The 19,633-nt window shown below is 41.8% G+C and overlaps 2 protein-coding genes across 4 annotated transcripts in view; one reads left to right on the top strand and one right to left on the bottom strand.

The window, feature by feature from the left end:
- Positions 1-208: 208 nt before the first annotated feature.
- Positions 209-11,324, bottom strand: taf1c (TATA-box binding protein associated factor, RNA polymerase I subunit C). Of its 2 annotated transcripts, XM_062434156.1 has the most exons (15): positions 10,931-11,324; positions 10,026-10,137; positions 9,588-9,637; positions 8,814-8,909; positions 8,101-8,168; positions 7,713-7,969; positions 7,050-7,181; positions 6,852-6,969; positions 6,690-6,761; positions 6,473-6,608; positions 6,192-6,320; positions 5,835-6,033; positions 5,562-5,699; positions 3,846-5,215; positions 209-1,657 (listed from the first exon to the last, which is right to left on the bottom strand). In XM_062434156.1, exons 1-15 carry the CDS (start codon positions 11,045-11,047, stop codon positions 1,409-1,411), a joined length of 3,243 nt encoding a protein of 1,080 aa, XP_062290140.1. In that variant the 5' UTR covers positions 11,048-11,324; the 3' UTR covers positions 209-1,408. The 2 variants fall into 2 exon arrangements, with proteins under 2 accessions (XP_062290140.1, XP_062290141.1); XM_062434157.1 differs by lacking the exons at positions 9,588-9,637; positions 10,026-10,137; positions 10,931-11,324 and adding an exon at positions 9,177-9,221.
- Positions 11,325-13,339: 2,015 nt separating this feature from the next.
- LOC133994917 (WD repeat-containing protein 7) overlaps positions 13,340-19,633 on the top strand; it is a 107,501-nt gene continuing 101,207 nt past the window's right edge. Inside the window, exons 1-8 of one of the 2 annotated variants that reach the window (XM_062434155.1) lie at positions 13,340-13,465; positions 15,643-15,814; positions 15,979-16,085; positions 16,358-16,436; positions 16,825-16,999; positions 18,528-18,589; positions 19,123-19,242; positions 19,369-19,514. In XM_062434155.1, coding sequence (XP_062290139.1) covers positions 15,656-15,814; positions 15,979-16,085; positions 16,358-16,436; positions 16,825-16,999; positions 18,528-18,589; positions 19,123-19,242; positions 19,369-19,514 — 848 coding nt within the window. In that variant the 5' untranslated portion in view covers positions 13,340-13,465; positions 15,643-15,655. Of the gene's footprint in view, positions 13,466-15,642; positions 15,815-15,978; positions 16,086-16,357; positions 16,437-16,824; positions 17,000-18,527; positions 18,605-19,122; positions 19,243-19,368; positions 19,515-19,633 lie in introns of both variants that reach the window. The other variant, XM_062434154.1, reaches the window with a different exon arrangement.

Below are 19,633 nucleotides of genomic sequence, written 5' to 3'. Positions count from 1 at the left end.
TGGAAGGTAAACATTACCTAATTCAGTTTAATTACAACTTCATATTATGCTGGAAATATGACTCTTAAAATACAACTTCATTCTCCAATGTACCTTTTTTCCTGAAATATATCTTTGTTCTCTGAATCCGATTTTCCCCCACCTCATATATATTTTCATATTTTAGAGGAACACGACTTTAAAAATAAGTCATCATTTGGGAGAAATAAGTTAGAGTACCACCACCATTTTTTCACTCTGTGAATTCATTTTTTCTCACAGCTCTCATCTCTCAGAACACTGACTGAAAAGCTTCCCATTTATCAATGAAAACTCGAGCTTCCTCCGTTTAAACCGCTTTAGCTTTATTTTGAAAAGCAGTTTTATAAATATATTTCATCATTGTGACTGACATCTTTGTTAATTTAACAAAGTAAAAACAACACAAGAAGAACTAGAAAAGGCAAATATCACCAAATATATCCAGACTCTGTACAGTCTATATTTGACAGCTTATAACAAAACAGAAATGACTCATACAGTCACAGTCATACAAAGTGTCAAAATAATAACCAGTGTCTCCAGTATACTAGTCAATCAGATTACCTCACACTGCCAGGTCATTTTATTTCTGACAAATAAGATGTTTTTTTCCTAATCACATACTTGCTTTGACTCAAGATGTATTTTTGAGTTTGACATTTCATTTGACTTTCATTTGACTCTTTGGTTCTTTTCAGTTTTTTATCTCCGATCCAACCAATAAAAAGTCTCTCAAGACTCCTGCAGAAAGCTGCGTCCTCTACTCCATGCATGAGTCCATGCACAGCTCTATTTCATATTTGTCCTCTTCAATTTTTAATACTGAACCAGTAAGACAGAAATCCCTCAAAAACAGAGTGAAACATCACCTTGCTGAGTCAGCGCCTTCTGAAAAACAAAAAAAACAGCAGCAAACAAAACACACAGCCAGAACAAAAAGAAGAAATTCCACTCGGTCCTACCAAAGAGTGTCTTCTGTCATCTTCAGCCTCCGGATGTCTTCACATAGATCCTTTTCCAACATGGAACCAACATTTTGCAATCACAATCCCGGTAAATATCACCGTTAGAGATCCTTTTACAATCCTGAAGCAGCTGAAGAAACTTTCAATGATGCTGGCAACGAAAAGGAGGTACAATTTCCATCATAGTCAAATGGAGGTCTACCATTTGACAGGTAGGACATCCTCATGACGGGATGCCTTCAAACTGTTGTAGTCCTTCAAGACTCGTTTATTCGTGTTACAGAAAAAAACTATTCAACAAGTTAAAAAAAACGTAAAAGAAAAACAAAGAAAAGATCCTCAATCTTGCTGCATTTTGAATTTGAAGATTTCCGAATGACACACTCCTCTCCTCCTGTGTGACGGACATCCTGACGAACCAATCAAAATCCCATTCGAGACTTCTTCTTCTTCGCTTGCGACGCCTGTGACAGTCCCGGTCGACCCTGTGAACTCTGGGAGATGGGCAGAGACTGGGAGAAACCTGACCAGGAGTCCTGAGACAGATCCACCCTGACGCTCCTCTGAGCGCTCCTGGGCTGATGGGAGGGGAGAGAGGCCACGAGTTGAGCTGTGGGCTGTGTGACCCCCCCTTCGTCCAGGAAGTGACCGTCGTGCTGCGAGGGATGGTCCTGGAAACAGAAACAGTGTAAGCGGCAACTCGTTTACATCCATGTGTTCTCAGTATGAAGATAAATGATATGTTGGTGCTTTAAAAAGGTTCCTCCCCCTCCCTTCACTTCCTGTCAAATCTATTGTTCCAAAATAAAGGCTGAAAGTCCATTAGTAGACAACAGGATCTCTGCATATGTGGACGATACTGTAACCGGTCTTATAAACAGTAATATTTAACGTCTAGCAGTTAACTTGTTATTGTGCTAAAGCCCAGTGTGTACAAGCTAATGAATCAAATGGGACGATACACTCCTTCCACCAAACCCCATCCCACCCCATCCCATCCCAAACCCACCCACCCCCCTTCGGTTGTTCTGTTTTGGTCTCTTACAATTAACATGGACAACTAACTGACCCTGGTTTTTGCCCTCACCCTTTCCTGTCTTTTTGTTCCTTGTTATTTGCTGATCACTGCCTTGGTCTCATTGTATAAATGCTACCATTTCATTTGCCCCGGGCTCACCAATATTCCAGGATATCAATAATACCACCGTCATAGCAAACTCTGAACATGGACTTTAGTGGACAAATGTCTGCCAAGAGAGACTGTTTGAAAATGTGCCAATTATACCTGAATTTATACCCCTACTTAACCTTCTAGTGGGGCTGTTCGGAACAATCATAACCACATTGTAAGAACCAGCTCTGACTGACCATAACCTTAACTTGAGGTTTAACCCCCCGTAGCGCAGCTCACATCTCCCACCTTCTTCTACAATCCCATAAATCTGCTGTTGTGTTCACTGATAGCTGTTCCGTAGCCTGGTTGGATAAACAATTGGCCAATCAGAGATTGGTGGGCATGATTAAACATTGGAGTGTCATCTTTCTGAGGCAGAAAAATGGTGACAACCCTACATCAGATGGACGTAGCTGTAAACGTTGACCATGTTCGACAAAAATCATTCGTAAATAGATATATTTCTTTTATTGACATCAACTGCACCTACCAACGACTTCCACAGCTCCTGTATTAATGGATGGATACGCTGTAACTATGGTGCGTTCCATTTATACTCTGAAGGTGGAATTTCCGAAATCCCAGTCAGAATTTAAACTGGAACGCCTCTGAAGTCGGGTTTCTGACTAAGAAGGTCGGAAGAACCTCACCAGCCCCAGCCTCAAAATCCAAAACAGCTGTCCCGCGCATCTACTGTCACAGCACTGTCCAACTTCTACCTATGTTGTTACAGTGTTTGTAGACACAAAATACAACGAAATGCGCTTTTATATATTGGTATTGCTATCAATGCAGTGTTTCCCCTAGAAATGTTTGTAGCAGCGGTGCTGTGTGTCGGTAATCTAGCGAACGCTAGGGGGTTCGGGGGGTATGCCCCCCTGGAAGAACATTTTGAAAAATAATAGGGCTGCAACTAACAATTATTTTGATAATCGATTAAGCAGTCGATTATTCTTTCGAATAATAAATGACATTTTTTTCCCTCAAATGCAAAAAAGTGCTTAAACAACATGTTGCTGCTTGGACGTCCCTGAGTTGTTAAAGTAATATTAAATTATAAATAATAATTTAAACAAAACAACTAAATGTTAATGTCTGATAGCTTTAACAAAATAACATGTGAAGACTTTGGTGCGATTGGTCTAATAAGCAGCAACACAGATCTATCAGGACACTGTGCACTCACACACGCTGCATTGATAGTCTCACACACACACACAAACGCACGTGCGCAGTCACTCTCTTTTGCGCACTCTTGCTTGATTGCTCCAGATTCCGGGAGATTGTGTCTCATTTGCGGGCGTCAAGGAGCCGCTATCGATACGTGGGTTGTCTGCTTTTGTCCTCCCCCTGCTTCAGTAGCTTATGAAGGGAGGGGGCAGGTTGTGTTATGAGGCCTAGCCTACATCGAAGCCAAAAGCGAAGTTATATGGTTAACTAGCTGCTAGCAACTTCTAATGAAATCGAGCAAGTTATCAACATAGTTAACGTCACGTTACTTCAAGCACACTTCAAGTCATTTTTGCAGCGGCGCTGAGAATTCAACAGTGGCGGTGCGCCGCTGCTGAATGAACATAGGGGAAACACTGCAATGGCTAACTGGGCTACAACTGGTTTTCTGGCTTCTAAACTGGAACGATTGAAACTCGGGTGTGATGTTATTTGTACACGTTAGTTGCTCTTACCTGTGGTGCAAACAGAGAGCTGAGGTAGTCCTCTGCTGGACGTCTTCTCCTCTTCTGACTGGCTGGTGTGGATTCAGGTGGGAGTGTCTGGGACAGGGAAGGGGTGCGGGGGGTCTGCTGGTCACTTTGTTTCTCTTTCGTCTTCTGAGGTGTGGCGGTTGGCGTTGGACCTGGAGTGTCAGTCTGCACAGCGTTGGGTGTCTCTGCTATCTCTGTCTCCTGCTCCATGAAGGACTTAAGCTGGGACGGCCCCATCCCCTCTGAGTCTGACAACCCCCTCTGGCTCGCCTCCGAGGACCAGCCGGTTGATTCTGAGAAATAATCCAACTCAGACTGGTAGCTGACGGACGAGGTGAAGCTCCCGGACAGGACCAGGCTTTGGCCGGAGGCTCTCCTCGCCTCCTTCTCCCTCCTCCTCTTCCTCTTTAGAGCTTGCACCTTCTCCTCCCTGTTCAGTCCCAGCTTCTCCACCCACCACGCCCTCCACGCCTCGTCTCCCTGCCACGCAGTGGTCAGGCGTTGGCTGAGCGGGTCGGCCCAGACTCCCGTGTCCACCGGGTCTGGAATCGGTACCGTCTCTTCAGGTCTGGCAGAGGCGGAGACGGTGTCATTAACTAGCAGAGAGCGGTTGGACATGCACCCTCTCAGGTCACGCCTCACGCTCTGCACCCGCTTCTCTTCTGTTCGATCTGTCTCGGCGTTCTTGGATGGTTGGAGGACGTCTTCTGTGGGGATGGAGAAATGCGGCAGGTGGCGTGGATGAGGATTCTTTTGGTGGCTCTTGTGGATCACTTTCTGGAGCCAGTGTTTCCACTTGATGAGGGTGGTGTCGCTGAGCTCTTCTGGAGTCTGCTGCTTAGTAGGAACCACGTGACTCAAGCTGCTGGAGCCGTTGACCCTTTCCTCTACAGCACCATCAGCATTAGCTGTCCTTATCGGTCCATCTTTTACACCTGCGTCCGATCCGCTCCCCTCGTCCAGCTCTGGATCGTCGTTAACGACAACCTCCAGATTCAACTTCTTCAATCTTCGTCTTTTTCTTTCTGCCTCTGAATCATCAGCTGAAGTGTCAGAGTATACGTTCTGTGTTTCAGGCACAAACTGCTGCATGCTCAGACCCTGAGTCGGCCCGATTATGCCCTCGTCGCTTGATGTGTCCGACGCCACCGTCTGAGAGTCCGTTAGCGCTGCTTGCGACAGTGGAAGCTGTTGAGATGCTGATTCATCATCTGCAGCTGGATTTCGTGAAGTGTCCGACTGCTCGGGTTCAAGAACCTGATAGAAAATATCTCCAGCCTCTGTGAGCTGTAGGACGCAGATACACTCCTCCTCACCTCCTCCTCCTCCTCTCTTCTGGATACAAGTCAGACCTGACAACAAACAACAAATGTGAGTAAGTAATAGTCAGGTATATTTTGTCAATTATAAAGAAAAAAGCCTTCAAACACCACAGCCGTCTGATCAATGTGTTGTATGCAAGAAGCTGGTCTCTTTTCATTCTGTGTTTTGTAGGAAAGAGCTCAATCATGTCAAATCCACTCTGAACACAGGACATGCCGCTACAAAAATGACTTATCTTTACCTTAAAATGTACCATCGACAGCAAAATGTAATAACATCCAAATTGGCTCTAATTTATTATTTTAGAACTCTGTATATTACATCTTGCTGAGTCACCTGGATCTCTTCCTGCATAAATACTGCCCCTCCCCATACCTGCAGCAGGTGAGGACAGTCTGTTGGTTGCCGTCTCCAGGCGGTGAGGGAGCTGCATAGGAAGGTGTCTGAGACTGTCTCTGGGTCTGAGCAGAGCCTGAGGAGGACCTCGACTGGAACAGGCCTCTGCTCTGCCTCCTAACACACACACACACACACACACACACACACACACACACACACACTAATGAAAAACAAAACAAAAACCCCCCCCCCAAAAAAACGAGTTTCTAATTCCATTTCAATTATCACGTCGCCCCCTTGTGAACTAACCTGAGTACTGCAGCATTGTAATTTCCTGGGAGCTTTGGGAGCCGAGCAGGACCTTAGCGGTTCCGGACATGGCCGCTGCCGAGCCGGATGAGGCGGAGCCAGGGACGACGTGACAGAACATCGGTGGGGACTGCATCAGGTGATCCCACTTCAGCATTGGCACGCACGGGCAACGCTCGTCCATGATGTAGGCCGAGTACTGGCAGAAAGAAAGAAAGAGAGAGAGAAAGAGAGAGAGAGAGAGGTGTTAACTTTCTGGAATTATGCTTATTATTTACCTCTGTGGAAAATAGACTTTTATAGCCATGAACTAAATTTGGACAAACTGTGTGTAATGTCATGTTGATATTAATGTACCTGAGTGGTGATGAGGTGGTGGAAGGGATTCACGTCTTCCAGGTATTTGGACAGGATGAGTCTCTCTCCGTTGCGACACTTGGAGGTGTTGCTGATACGAAACAGAGTGTGAGTGGAGGTTGGACTCACCTGGAGGAGGAGTGAAGGGAAAAGGAGGTGAGAGAATGATGCAAGAGGGAGGAAAGAGAGGAGAGGAAAAAGGAAAAGGGTCTTTTATTGTCTGCAATCAACAGGAAACATTTTAAGACAACTACCACATTAATCACAATCGTTTGTCTCACCCTGATGTCAGAGAGCTCCACCCCTGTCCTGTCGGCGTACAGCATCACCCTCGGGTGGGCGGAAAACTCGCACCATCGCCAAGTTGACTTGGCGTTGAAGTACAGGTTGCTGTCCTCCTCCCGAACCTTCTGTATCCTGACGGGCGGAGAGTCACTTTAGTTTCAGCTCGACTTATAATGACAGAATTCTAACAGATAAACACCTTCCTCTCCTCACCCTTTGCCCACGCTCCACAGGTTTGCTGCTCCGCTCTCGTTCGCCACGAGAACTTCACCTAAAACATGAGGACTGACAACACGACAGAGAAGACGTTAATTAAAAACCGTTTGCTTGATACTTTCTTTACTTTCTTTTCCCTCCTTCCTGATGAGCACTAACCTGACGCTGACGCAGGTCGCGACCTCTCTGGTGTTGATGACCTGCAGCAAACGAGGTTCGCTGCTTTGGTTTAATCTCCAAACTCCGCACAGGTGATCTGAGCGCACAGCAACACAACCTACAAACAAACAAACATATTTAAATGTGTAGAAAACCACAATGAGCTCCTGATATTTTGACATATTCTCTCCTTCTTACAGTCGTCAAGGAGCGATGCGGAGCTGATCTGTCTGACGCGGCCTTTCAGCTTGAAGCTGAACGGGTGACTGCTGGTGGCGTCCACGCAGGAAGAAATTCCTCTTTGGTGCTGCAGCTCCACTCTGTGGAAGTCTGAGGTATGGCGTTAAGAACCAGAACCAGAAACAGAACCAGAATCAGTAGGAACATCCTTCATTATTATAAACCACAGTGTTTTGCCAAGCTGTGTCTCTATTCCTTCATCATTTACAGTTAAAAAGAAGTTACTCATGAGTAACAATTCAAGTTAAACTTTATATTTTTTATAGTTTATGTTTTAATCTGGTTTTTATTATTTTATTTCCTTCTTTGCTTCCTCTATGTTTTTATCGCCTGTTTCAAATGTTTGCATGTTTTTTTCTTGTGAAGCACTTTATGAATATTATTTCTGTAAAAGGTGCTATAATAAATAAATGTATTACTATTATTAAACTTTGTCCAAACTGCCAGTTCAAAGAAAGAAAAGACAAGAATCTTCTACTAGACTGACAGTGAATCCAAGTGAATACAAGCCCTTGTGAGCCAGGATTTTACTTAGCCTGATCAATCCGAAATGACTAGAAACTAATAATATGTGTTACATTTTTAACCTCTGATATATTCTCTACACCAGCTGCAGGATACTGAGGCGGTCCAGTCCTTGGTTTCCGGGGTAGATGAGGCAGCCGTGCTGAGAGCCGCTGCTGCTGTCACTCTGTGAGAAGGGGATGTAGTTCAGTGCGCCCCCTGTGGCTCCTTCAGAGAACAGCATGCTTTCTCTCTGCTCCGTCAGCTCCTCGTGCAGCAGAGAGCCCAGCAGCTCGGGGGGGATGTCGTGCACGATGTCTGACAGCAGTGTGCAGTACGCCTCCAGGGTTTTGGAGCGACGTGTCTGCTGGCATCTGGGGGGAAAAGTAAACACGACGAACATAAATACAAATCTTACAAGCAGAGATATATTCATTCATTTGATAGCAGATCTTTCCACATTTAGAAACAATCACTTTCACACCAGCCAATCAGATCCACTCACATGTTATACTTTAGCAAGTCCATGGAGTCTCTGACCTTCCACATGCTGACTGAGTCCTTGCGATATATCTGCAACACACACACACACACATATATACCATGGTCACTTTTGGGGACATTACATAGATTTGCATTCATTTCAGATTTGACCTAACCTTTAACTTAACCACTGACCCCAAAGTCAGCTTTATCCCCAACTGGCCAATGGGGACACAGCTTTTGTCATCCCCAATTAAGTAAAACTGGTATGAAATGCGTCCCCAAAAGTAGCCTATGACAGACCACAGATACACATACTCACACCCAAAACCCTTAACTTAATATTAATTCACACCTGAACCAAAAGCAGGACCTCAGAACTGATGTTTGGCCTCATCAGGACCAGGTTTTGGTCCCCATGAGGACTACCCGTCTCCACAAGGACAGTGTTGATACCATAAAAAGCCCCACACACAACACCGTGCTTGATACTGTATATAAAGTATATTCATATCTACCCATTACTGAATGAGTCACCATTAGTTGAATAACATTTATATTTTATATATGACACAGTTCCAATAGAGTGTGCAGCTAAACATCGTTGTTGAGTTTTCATATAAAACTCAGATAAATATAAGAAGCTGATGTCTTAAAGTATTATCTGAACAGCAATCAAACAAACAAGTGAATGAATTGTAAAAATAAACTGTCGTGTCACTTGATGAAACTCACCTCTTTCTTTCCTCGTGTGAAGTTGAAATTTGCATCCAGAATTTCACTCATGCACCCGAAGGCGTCGTGGCCGTGATCCATGAAGAAGTTCCGCATCTAAATACGAAACAAATGTACTTTTCTTTATAAACCTAATGTGAGGCTGCACAGCTGTTATTTAAAGGGGAGCCACATTATGAACAACACGTGTAAGTATGTATTGATATGCCTATTCATTCACAAACTGTGAAATCAGACCACCCAGTCAGGTTCATGCAGGCTGACTTGCTCTGTAATCTTATGGTTCAACGAGCTGTTCAGATTCTTACATCACTTGGGGCTTCATTGAAATTATAAATTGCCTCTATCTGATTCTTCACTCACTTAATTTCTTGAGGTCCACCATGTTTTTCTCACAAGTGCTGGCTGTTTGACAGTTGCCATGGTAGCAGGCATACCCTACAGAAGAACGGGGGGGTTGCTGCGGTGCTTGATCCTTGTGGTATTTTGACCCAACATGTCAGATACATTTAATTCAGACCCCAAAAGACTGTGCTAATGTGAAAAAAGGTTGTAAATGATCTCTTTAACTCTGCATTTGTCTGTTGAACCACATCAGAGCTGCAAAAAACCTCACATTTTTCATCTTGTGATCAAACTCTTCTTTAACAGGTGTGACTGTAAGTGTGATTTAAGAGATGAAGTTTTACTTTAATCACAGTAGGGAAATGAGCACCGCAGTTACACAAATACAATCAATACAATATACACATGTTTTGAATGTGTTGTACTCACGTGTTCTGTGAAGTCCTGTGGATCTGGAGGCTTGGAAGGCCAGAGGTAATCTGGGAAGAAATGTATTAAAATGTAAATAGTATAGACAAACAAACAGAAAAGAGACACACAAAGATGAATTTAATAAGACAAATGACCAACTGGATTCAAGATGTTTATATGAAACTTAAACAGAGCGATTGTGGACTCTTCTCCAAGATGATTTGATAAATAAAGGGGGAAAAAAACATGCTTTTTATTTCTGAACCCAAGATTTACTCTAATTTTTCTGTGGGCTGATAGATCTTGAAACAGTGTTTGGGAAATGTAGATTTGTTTCTATTTTTATATCAAATACTGCGAGAGTATCAGCTGTCATACTGAGCTACAGGGTAAACAGGGACTACTGCCTGAGATTATAACCATCAATGAGGTTAAAGGCGTCTGTCTGGAACTTACGGTTTTTGGGGGACAGGAGGGGAACGGGCACAGGCTCTGTGTGTCGCCATGTCTCTCCTCTAACCTGATGTTTGGATGTAAAGGTCCAGCTGGAGAGAGGACCAGAGCCGCCCTGAAACCAAAATCACAGCAACCAGTATTGAAGTCTCATGATACAGAACAGACATCATCTTCAAACTACTGATCCTGTCAAACTTAATAAAAAACAAAATAATTACAATCACAGAAATCAATAAATCCTCTCTCTTTAATGTTTGCCGATTAAGCAAGAAAATGATACAATAATATGCAATATTTTCTGTTGATCAGTTACAAGAAGTAGAATGACTTTATTAAAACATTACTGAACCAACAATTAACAATGAACCTGAATTATCTTGAAACCTTTTAGAATAAATGTAAACTATATGAGAATAAACTGGGTTCAATTTCAATGGAAGAAAAATATATACATTAATTATATACATAACAAAGAGTGAGGCATGGTAGATTCTGTATGAAAATAGATAAAAGTTCAATCTTAAACTCAGTATTTGATATATTTTACTTATAAATTATATTTTCATTATACATAACTTTTCATGAAGTCAACCATTTTTCGGATATTTAGAATTGAATGGGAATCCTATTGGAAAAGGGAAAAATCCTATAGGACCTTTTGACTAGGGTGCGTTGAAAGGCGCCTATGAATAAAATGCATTATTATTATGAAAATGAGTAGCATTATTATTATTGTTAATAGTAGTAATAGTAGCATTATTATTATGATTGTTAATAGTAGTAATATAATTTCCGCTATAACAAATGATAAAAGCCCTTTCTAAATATCCAGCTTTAGCATTAGTTTCCAGTGGTAGATGTTCCCTCTCACATGTAGCAGCACGCTGAGCTCACAGCTGACCTACCTCAGGTTTGACTTGGTCGTAGCAGCCCCAGTTTCCTCCACTGTGTTTCAGAACCAAGTCCGGCGGTCCACATTTAAAAAACGAAGGAAAAAGCTGCTGTGGGAATTGGTAATCCATTTTGTTCAATGTTGAGGTTTTAAAGCGAGTCGCTCACGTGTCTGGAGATGAGTCTGAACATGTTGTTCTGCGACTCGGCTAACGCTAGCCTAGCTCCTCCAGCCCTCCGCCGCTAGCGAGCATTCATTAACACGTTTCTCTTCTTCTAACAATCATGACACACGTTCAGTACGGTACGTAATAATATGTCCACCTCAAAGCGACCACTGTGATCCTTGAAAACCATGAAAAGGTGACAAATTAGTCCAGAAATGTCTCTACGCCAACACGTGCGTGCACACCCGCGATCCAAAAACGACAGTCAAGCTCGATAGTTTGAGCAGCGCCGACAACAACAATAAGACTTCCGGTCTGACTTTTCTTCTTCCTCTTATTAATAAAATAAAATAAAGAAAAAATAAAGAATAATAATATATTTGCACCACACCTTAAACCCCCCCCCCCCATATATTTATTGGTTTTAATATGTATACATTAATATCCAACATTCTGAACAACTTGAACATATGGCAGTAATTAAAACAATAATGTAATAATAATAACAATACTTAAGAAGGATTAAAAAATCAATAAATTAAAAATAAATAAATAAATAAAAAAGATAAAATAAACCCCACCGGTTAGTCACTACATTTTTGCACCACACCTTTAATTCATAGTGAATCTCAAAGTGCTAAAAAACCCAGCATGGCTGTACTCTTCTTTTTTTTCCCTTGAATATCCAGTGTGCTGAGGGCTCTAGTGAGTGAATGGGCAGTAGATCCAGAACAATCAAGCTCTATTGGCAGGCACTTCCCCTTCTAACCTGATTATTTGCATTGGCTGATAGGATCCCGATAGTTGGTCATCTCTCTTAGGATTCAAATGGGCTTTCCTGTCAAGGTACTGTCATCCCCAAAATCAATCAATCAATCAATCAATCTTTATTTATATAGTGCCAAATCACAACAAAAGTAATCACAAGCCACTTTACACATGGGAGCAGATCTAGAGAGGAGAGAGAGATTGTGGTGGTAATGTGCTGGGGGAAGTTTAGCTGCATACCAAGGTCCACAGACATCTTCATCTCCAGTCTTTTGCTGACGCCAGGATTTTAGGGCTTTTGGGCAGCCACCCAGTATGTGCTTGAGTGTTCCACATTCTGAGCAGAATGCGCATGTTGGTGAGTCTGTTTTGCCCCATGAGTGGGGCTGGGCTGGGTAATATGTCATAAACTGCCTGGATGAGGAACGTTACCATATTGGGCTCAGACTTCTACAGGTCTGCCCAGGTCACTTTCCTTTCAAGATAATTGTCCCATCTTGTCCAGAATCCTTGCGTCTTCATGTCAACAGCTCTGCAAGTTCTTACATCCTCCATGGCTGCCCTCACCTCCTGCTGTATCAGGTGCAGTTTTCCTCACTGCTGGTGTTTACGTGAGGAGCAGGGAATGATCCCAGTTCCTGGTCCTTCGACTCTTGGTATTGCAGCACTTCTATTCTCTTCATTACCTTAAATTCCTACTTTGAAAGCCTGAGCCATCTTTAAAATTGGGAGCTTAGCTTTATTTTTACTGTTGAGACAGTCACTTCATACATCAGGAGAGGTCACAGGATTCTTGGGAGGATTGCATGCCCGTATATCCAAGCTTTAAACTTTGCTGGCAGGCCTGATATATTCACTGCTTTCAGCCACTCATGTAGCTCTGCACACACAGTCTAAGTAGATGTTGAATCTCTCAGTGAGCTGCTAACTGTTCCTGTGATGATGAAACAGAATGAATCAACTATTTTCCCTCTCCTGAGCACCAGAGATCTCGACTTGATGGGTATAGGTGAGGTGTGCTTGGCTCGTGCGTATGTGTATTAGTGCTATGTGCATATATTTTATTTATCATATTATTTAATTTTTTAAAGCTGCATTGGACTGCTCAAACAGCGTTTCGTTGTACACTTGCAATGACAATAAAGATTTATTCTATTAGTATTACCAGTCCTTGTCCTTTTATTTTGAAGGTGAAATGCGCATACCGGATGTCTTGTTTCAGTTCAAATCAAAAATAAAAGTCACTCCACCCGCTGTTATGCAGGTTGAAAGCTCCAAATATAAAAATGTAATGGAACTTGACTTATTCTTTTGTTGTTGTTGGTGTGTTTTATTGTCAAACTACCGCTTTCAAGATGAAGAACGGAGTTTTACACTGAAATCTTCACCAGTATGAGAACCTAACGCTATCTGATTTTATTTTGAAAACATGCGACCGGATGCGGCTCTCAGTTGTCGCGTGATCAGCTGACTGGAGGTTTGTCGGTGGGAGAAGCAGCAGCTAAAAACAAGCAGCAACCCGCAGGATTTGTTGTTTTCAGTTCGTCACCGAGGAGAAGTTTTGGTCGTTAAGCCGTCAGCTGGCAGGACATGTTTCAGTAGGAGCTGTTACTGGTGAGTATCTACCAACTACAGCGGTGTGTTTTGATCCCGTTAGCCTCACTGCTAACCCCCGGAAGTCTGGACACTGCAGTTACAGTTTAGCTTTAATGCAGCGCGGTACCTACTGTCTGCTAATATTACACACATATGTCAAACTGTAACGAAAACAAAACCATGTATATCTTTGTATCTCCCTTATGTTACTTACGTACGGTTACTGACGATGAACATTGAAGCTAGACATGCTAGTTTTAGCTAATAAGCTCATATGTCCTCTAACGGCCTAACATTAAAGGTAATGAATTATATTAGGGTTAAAACACCTGCGGTACTCTCTAATGCTGGCGGCCTCCCAGCTGTCACTCACTGCACCACACATTCATTAAAATCTATCTCCTCTTACACCACAACGTTACTGCGCAGCCTGTAAACATGAATGAAACGCCAAGGTTATTTATAAAACACTAAGTCTTAATGGTTTAATATGAACCTGCGTGCTGTTTATTCTCTATAGAAATATACTCTGCTGTTTCTGTGCACGTATGACAGGAGAGTGAGTGGTGACGCATTGAGGGTGTGCTTGTGATGGACTGAACTAATTACATAATTAAAGCACACCGTCTAACAAGTCCTAGTAAAAGTGTGTAACATAACGGGAGAATATGAATATGAGTATGTTACTATACTACTTGTGCACATGACAATGCGCCAAAATGGTCAACGTTAACAAATGACATGACTAGACAACTAGTGTTATTGGATTGTATAGAGCCCGACCGATATATCAGTCAGCCGATATTATCCGCCAATATCGACCTATCAGAGATATATCAGTTCAGGGGCTCAAACTCATTTTCATTCAAGGGCCACATACAGCCCAATTTGATCTCATGTGGGCCGGATCATTAAAAAAAATGGAAGGAAGGAGGGACAAAAGGAAGGAAGGAAGGAAGGAAGGAGGGACAAAAGGAAGGAAGGAAGGAAGGAGGGACAAATGGAAGGAAGGAAGGACAAATGGAAAGAAGGAAGGAGGGACAAATGGAAGGAAGGGAAGAAGGAAAGACAAATGGAAAGAAGGAAGGAGGGACAAATGGAAGGAAGGAATGAAGTAAGAAAAGAGGGACAAATGGAAAGAAGGAATGAAGGGAGTGAGGATGGACAAATGGGAGGAAGGAAGGCATGAAAGAAGAAGGACAGATGGAAGGAAGGAAAGATGGAAATGAAAGGACGAAAGGGAGCAAAGACAGATGGAAGGAAGGAAGAGAAGACATGAAGGAAGGAAGGAAAAGAAGAGAAAAAAAGAAAGTTTATACGCAGTATTTAATGTATATTAGAACCTTTTTCTCTTAATTCAACTTTATTATATACATCCAGTGTTTTTTGCTATAAAGTTATAGTTATTTATAATTATTCAATTCCCAGTGACGTTTACTCTTTCAGAGCACTGATGTCATTTTATATAATAGTTTATTGTCAAATGGAAAAAAGCTAGAAAAAGTATATTCTTTATGTATAAAATGATTGAGTGATCAGCCCCCCAAAAAAAGATTTCCCACCATCGTGTCTGCTCATTGAACCTCACGGGACTCTATCAGTCTGATTTAAATTGTGTAGGACCTTTCATACAGATTAGTGCTAAGCTAATATTAAGACAGGATAAATGAACTAATAAAAAAAACAAAAAGACACTTCAAGCTGCTTTCGGATCCAGAGTTTCACTACCTCTACTATCGTCATACCAGTAATTCCCAGTTCTCTGGTATGACGTTGCTGTGGTCAGTGTTACAATCAATGAGTGGCCTCCTTTTTATATGCAAAATATAAGATCAGTTCATTTCCAGAGTTTTTTGAATCAATATAATGAAGCACTTTGGTTTTTCCAGATATTTAATTCACAGGATCAGCTTAAGACATGCATTTCATTTTGTTATTTCATCTTATTTGCAGCATTAATGCCTGGAATCCATATTCAGCATCTGCTCTGTAATGAAGTTATGTAACTAAGACCATGTCTGAAAAAAATCAGTACATCACCGCAATCAGAAAATTGGATGACATCATAAAATCTAGTGATGCAGTGAAGAGTGCCGTGGTAGAATGACTGTCCTTAAAATACTACATCAGTGTTTCCAAACAAAATAATAGATATGGGACAAACAGTTAATTCATCTCTCCCTCTCTCCTTTCAGACACATCACCATAATGTCGGGGAACAGCCTGGTTCTACCCATAGTGCTATGGGGCCGCATGGCTCCCACCCACTGCATCAGCAGCCTGCTGGTGATGGACGACTTCAGCACCATCATCACGGGCTGCCACGACGGACAGATCTGTCTCTGGGACATGACGCCAGAGCTGGAGGTACTGATGAGGAAGGGGAGGAGGAGGAGGAGGGTGACATTTGTGGTTGTGTGTGTTTGTAACTCACCTGTGATAGTATTATTTATTCTGTTCAATATTCCTTTTGTTTCTTATTCCTCTCCTCCCCTCAACTGTCCTTTCTCCCTTCTCCTCTCCTCTCAAAGATTTGTCCCAGGGCCATGTTGTTTGGTCACACAGCCTCCATCACCTGTCTGTCTAAAGCCAGTGCGTGCAGTGACAAACAGTACATTGTCAGTGCATCAGAGAGCGGGTGAGTACAGTTTACTTGCTGTGAAAAGGCATCACACTGTGACTCATTTACACAGATTAAAACTCAGATTTTAGCCTCAGCATGTTTTCCAAAACTCATTAACAATCTTCCATATTTATTTATGAGCTGATGTACAGGATGAAGTATTCCTCATTGTTTCTTCTGCCTTGATTTTGTATTGTGGTTCTAAATAGAAACCGACTACATTCTAACTACAGACAATTACCCACATCTAATACATCTAATAACTTCATTTTAAAAAATCTTTTCAGAGAGATGTGTTTATGGGATGTGAATGATGGCCGCTGTATTGAGTTCACCAAGCTGGCCTGTGCCCACACTGGCATACAGGTAACACACACACACACACACACACACACACACACACACACACACACACACACACACACACACACACACACACACACACACACACACACACACACACACACACACACACACACACACACACACACATAACATATACTCAAATAAAAGCTGGTGTTTAAATACTGTCAGAATCTCAAATGAGGACAAACTAATACAATCCAGATAAAAACATTGAGAGAGTTGTGCTATAATATATTATCACATCATTAATATTCCTATTGTTTCTACTTTGACAGTTTAATTTTTCTTGTCAATGGAAATCCAATAAATCAATGAAATAGGAGTAAAATTAGCATTGACTTTCTCCCGCTGTTTCCATCTCTTCTGCTCCTCCTCTGTGTTTCTCCAGTTCTATCAGTTCACCATAGGCACCGAGAGGGAGGGACGTCTGCTTTGTAACGGCCATTACCCAGAAATCCTGGTGGTGGACGCCACCAGCCTCGAGGTCCTGTACTCGCTAGTGTCCAAGATCTCTCCTGACTGGATCAGCTCCATGAGCATTATCCGATCCCACCGGACACAAGGTGAGAGATGACAGGGTGGAAGAGGAAGAGACTGATTCAGTATGACTCACTCACAGATAAGATTTAACCACAAAACTCCAGAATGTCACTGTTGGTTTTGGAATGTAATTTTCCTACGCCTAAATTCAGTAGAGAAAACTTTGAAATGAATGGCTGAATTTCTATCAGCTTTTTAGCTTCATTTAGATGGAATCTGTTTCTCTTCAGGAGACTTGGTGATTGTTATATTACCTACATTGGTAGAGACTTTGATTCTGTTAATCCAGTAACAATTACAGCTCCATTTCACTACAGTTTGTCAGCTGTTCCTGAAATTGAAGTCCCCTCTACAAAGAGATTACATTTTAGAATGAATTTACAACATGTAAAAGTAGAGAAAGGTTTGAGTTTGTATTCACCAATAAAAATGAGGAAAGACTGTTCCAAATAATATGTTTTGACATGTTTTTAACTTCTGACATCTCATTTAGAAAAATCCACATGACCACTTGATACATTTTAACGGTTTAGTTTGAAACAACAACAAAGAAGATACAGAACAATTGTTCTTTTCCAAATGTATTACTGATACAAATAGTAAGAATCATTATTTAAGAAGAGAGGTCAAAAAACGATGTGGCTCCACTCTCCACCTGCCTGGCTATCCACTTAATAACCACACCACCTCCTCCAATAATCCTCCCTAAAGACGGACAGTTACTAGAAAGCAATGCTAATAATCATCTTTAAACAAATGGTACGAATATAATATAAATGACATTTTTTCTGCATTTTAAGCTAAAAGCTAAAAAGAATGCTAGCTGACTTGCTTGCTCACTGCCATCACACACTGGAATAGAACAGAGTCATTGTTAATGTGATCAGTCACTGCTGTGCTTTTCCTGCTATGACAAGTCGAAATGTGTCAAGTGAAAAATGGCCTTTTAAGGTAAATATAGGTCACTATATGAGAGTTTACAGTAATTAAGTTACTGGAAAATATTTAATGATTCTAATATTATGAATCATATTAAATAAAATGATTGGATTAGCTCGCTGATGATGACTTTCAAATAGATTTCCTGCAAGAAAAATACAATTAAAGAAGTGTAGGGAAAAAATGTATATAACACTGACCTCACACTTCGGTTATTTTAATCCTATATGAATGGGGTTCTAGCTGTACTTTGAAATAAAACCATAATCCATGTAATCCAGGTAAATGCAGGATGTGAACTACAGGGGGGCCAGGAGGAGCTATACTGAAAACATGATTTGAGACATTTTGGGTGTCTCTGAAATATTGACAATATGCTTCTTTTGGCTGATATCACTAAATCACTCGTTACATCAAAAAGGAAACAAGATCACTTGCAAATTTACTCCAAATCCCCCTGATAAAAAAGTGAGGTCCCCTGAAAGCCACTGCGTAGTTCGCACCATGGGCAAATGTTTGTATGATCAATGATGAGACACAGACTTTGACTTGCCGGCTCTCTCTCTCTCTCTCTCTCTCTCTCTCTCTCTCTCTCTCTCTCTCTGTCTTTAGAGGACACGGTGGTGGCGGTGTCAGTGACTGGGATTTTGAAAGTCTGGATCATCACAGCTGAGGTCAGCAGGATGCAGGTACCCCGCCTTTCAGATGATTGTTTACTCATAGTGGCTCTAATCAATATTTTTATAACACCAAATGGCGAACACACACACAGATATTTCCTTCAGGAGTTGGTAGAGAGCAAAAACAGAGCTAAAAAAGAGAGTGAATATTTGTCCTGCTTTCAGCAGGTGGACAGAAACACAACTCCAAATGAATGATAATGCTGTTTTGTAACTGCTGGATATAAAAAGTAAGCAACTGTTTGCTAGTAAATTCAACATATCAACTTAAAAGGTGATGATATATCAGGTTTGTTTTCAAACTTGTTTCCACTGCCCCCAAGTGGCCCAAGAAATTATTGCATGTTAAAAAAACTATTTTGGGTCAGACTTGTGTATATTTTGTGTAAAAGCAAGCTTACAGTTAGAACACATTACAGTATTGCTGAAGACTAAACTAAGCTCATATATCATATTTCATATCATATTTGTATCCTTATTTTTTTATTTCAGGCTCTAATTCTATTTGTGTTTGTGTGTGTGTTCAGGATCTTGACCCAGTGTTTGAAGAAGAGTCCAAACCCATCTACTGTCAGGGCTGTCAGAGTATTTCCTTCTGTACTTTCACTCAGAGCAGCCTGCTGGTCGTCTGCTCCAAATACTGGAGGGTAAGAGTGACCAGTACTGATAATACTGCATACTAAGTACTGAAGAAGAGTACTGCATGGACCTGAAACTGTGTCTCTTGCATGAACCCGTCTCTTTTCCTCTGTGTGTGTGTGTGTGTCTATCAGGTGTTTGATGCAGGTGACTACTCGTTGCTGTGCTCGGTGCCCAGCGATAACGACCAGGCGTGGACCGGAGGAGAGTTCATTGCCGCAGACAAAGTCATCATCTGGACCGAAGACGGCTGCAGCTACATCTATAAGCTGCCCGCAAGGTAAACCTGCTGCTCCTCTGCCTCTCATTATCATTTGACAGTACAAACACCACTGAAGAAGAGCACCGACTTGCCACGATGCTGCAGTCATGGGTCGTTCTGTGTACAGATAATGGAAG

Source organism: Scomber scombrus, chromosome 15 (genome assembly GCF_963691925.1).
Source record: "Scomber scombrus chromosome 15, fScoSco1.1, whole genome shotgun sequence".
NCBI classification, from domain to species: Eukaryota; Metazoa; Chordata; class Actinopteri; order Scombriformes; family Scombridae; genus Scomber; species Scomber scombrus.
The sequence above is the reverse complement of the archived record's forward strand: the minus strand, read 5'-3'. Positions and strand labels throughout refer to the sequence as shown.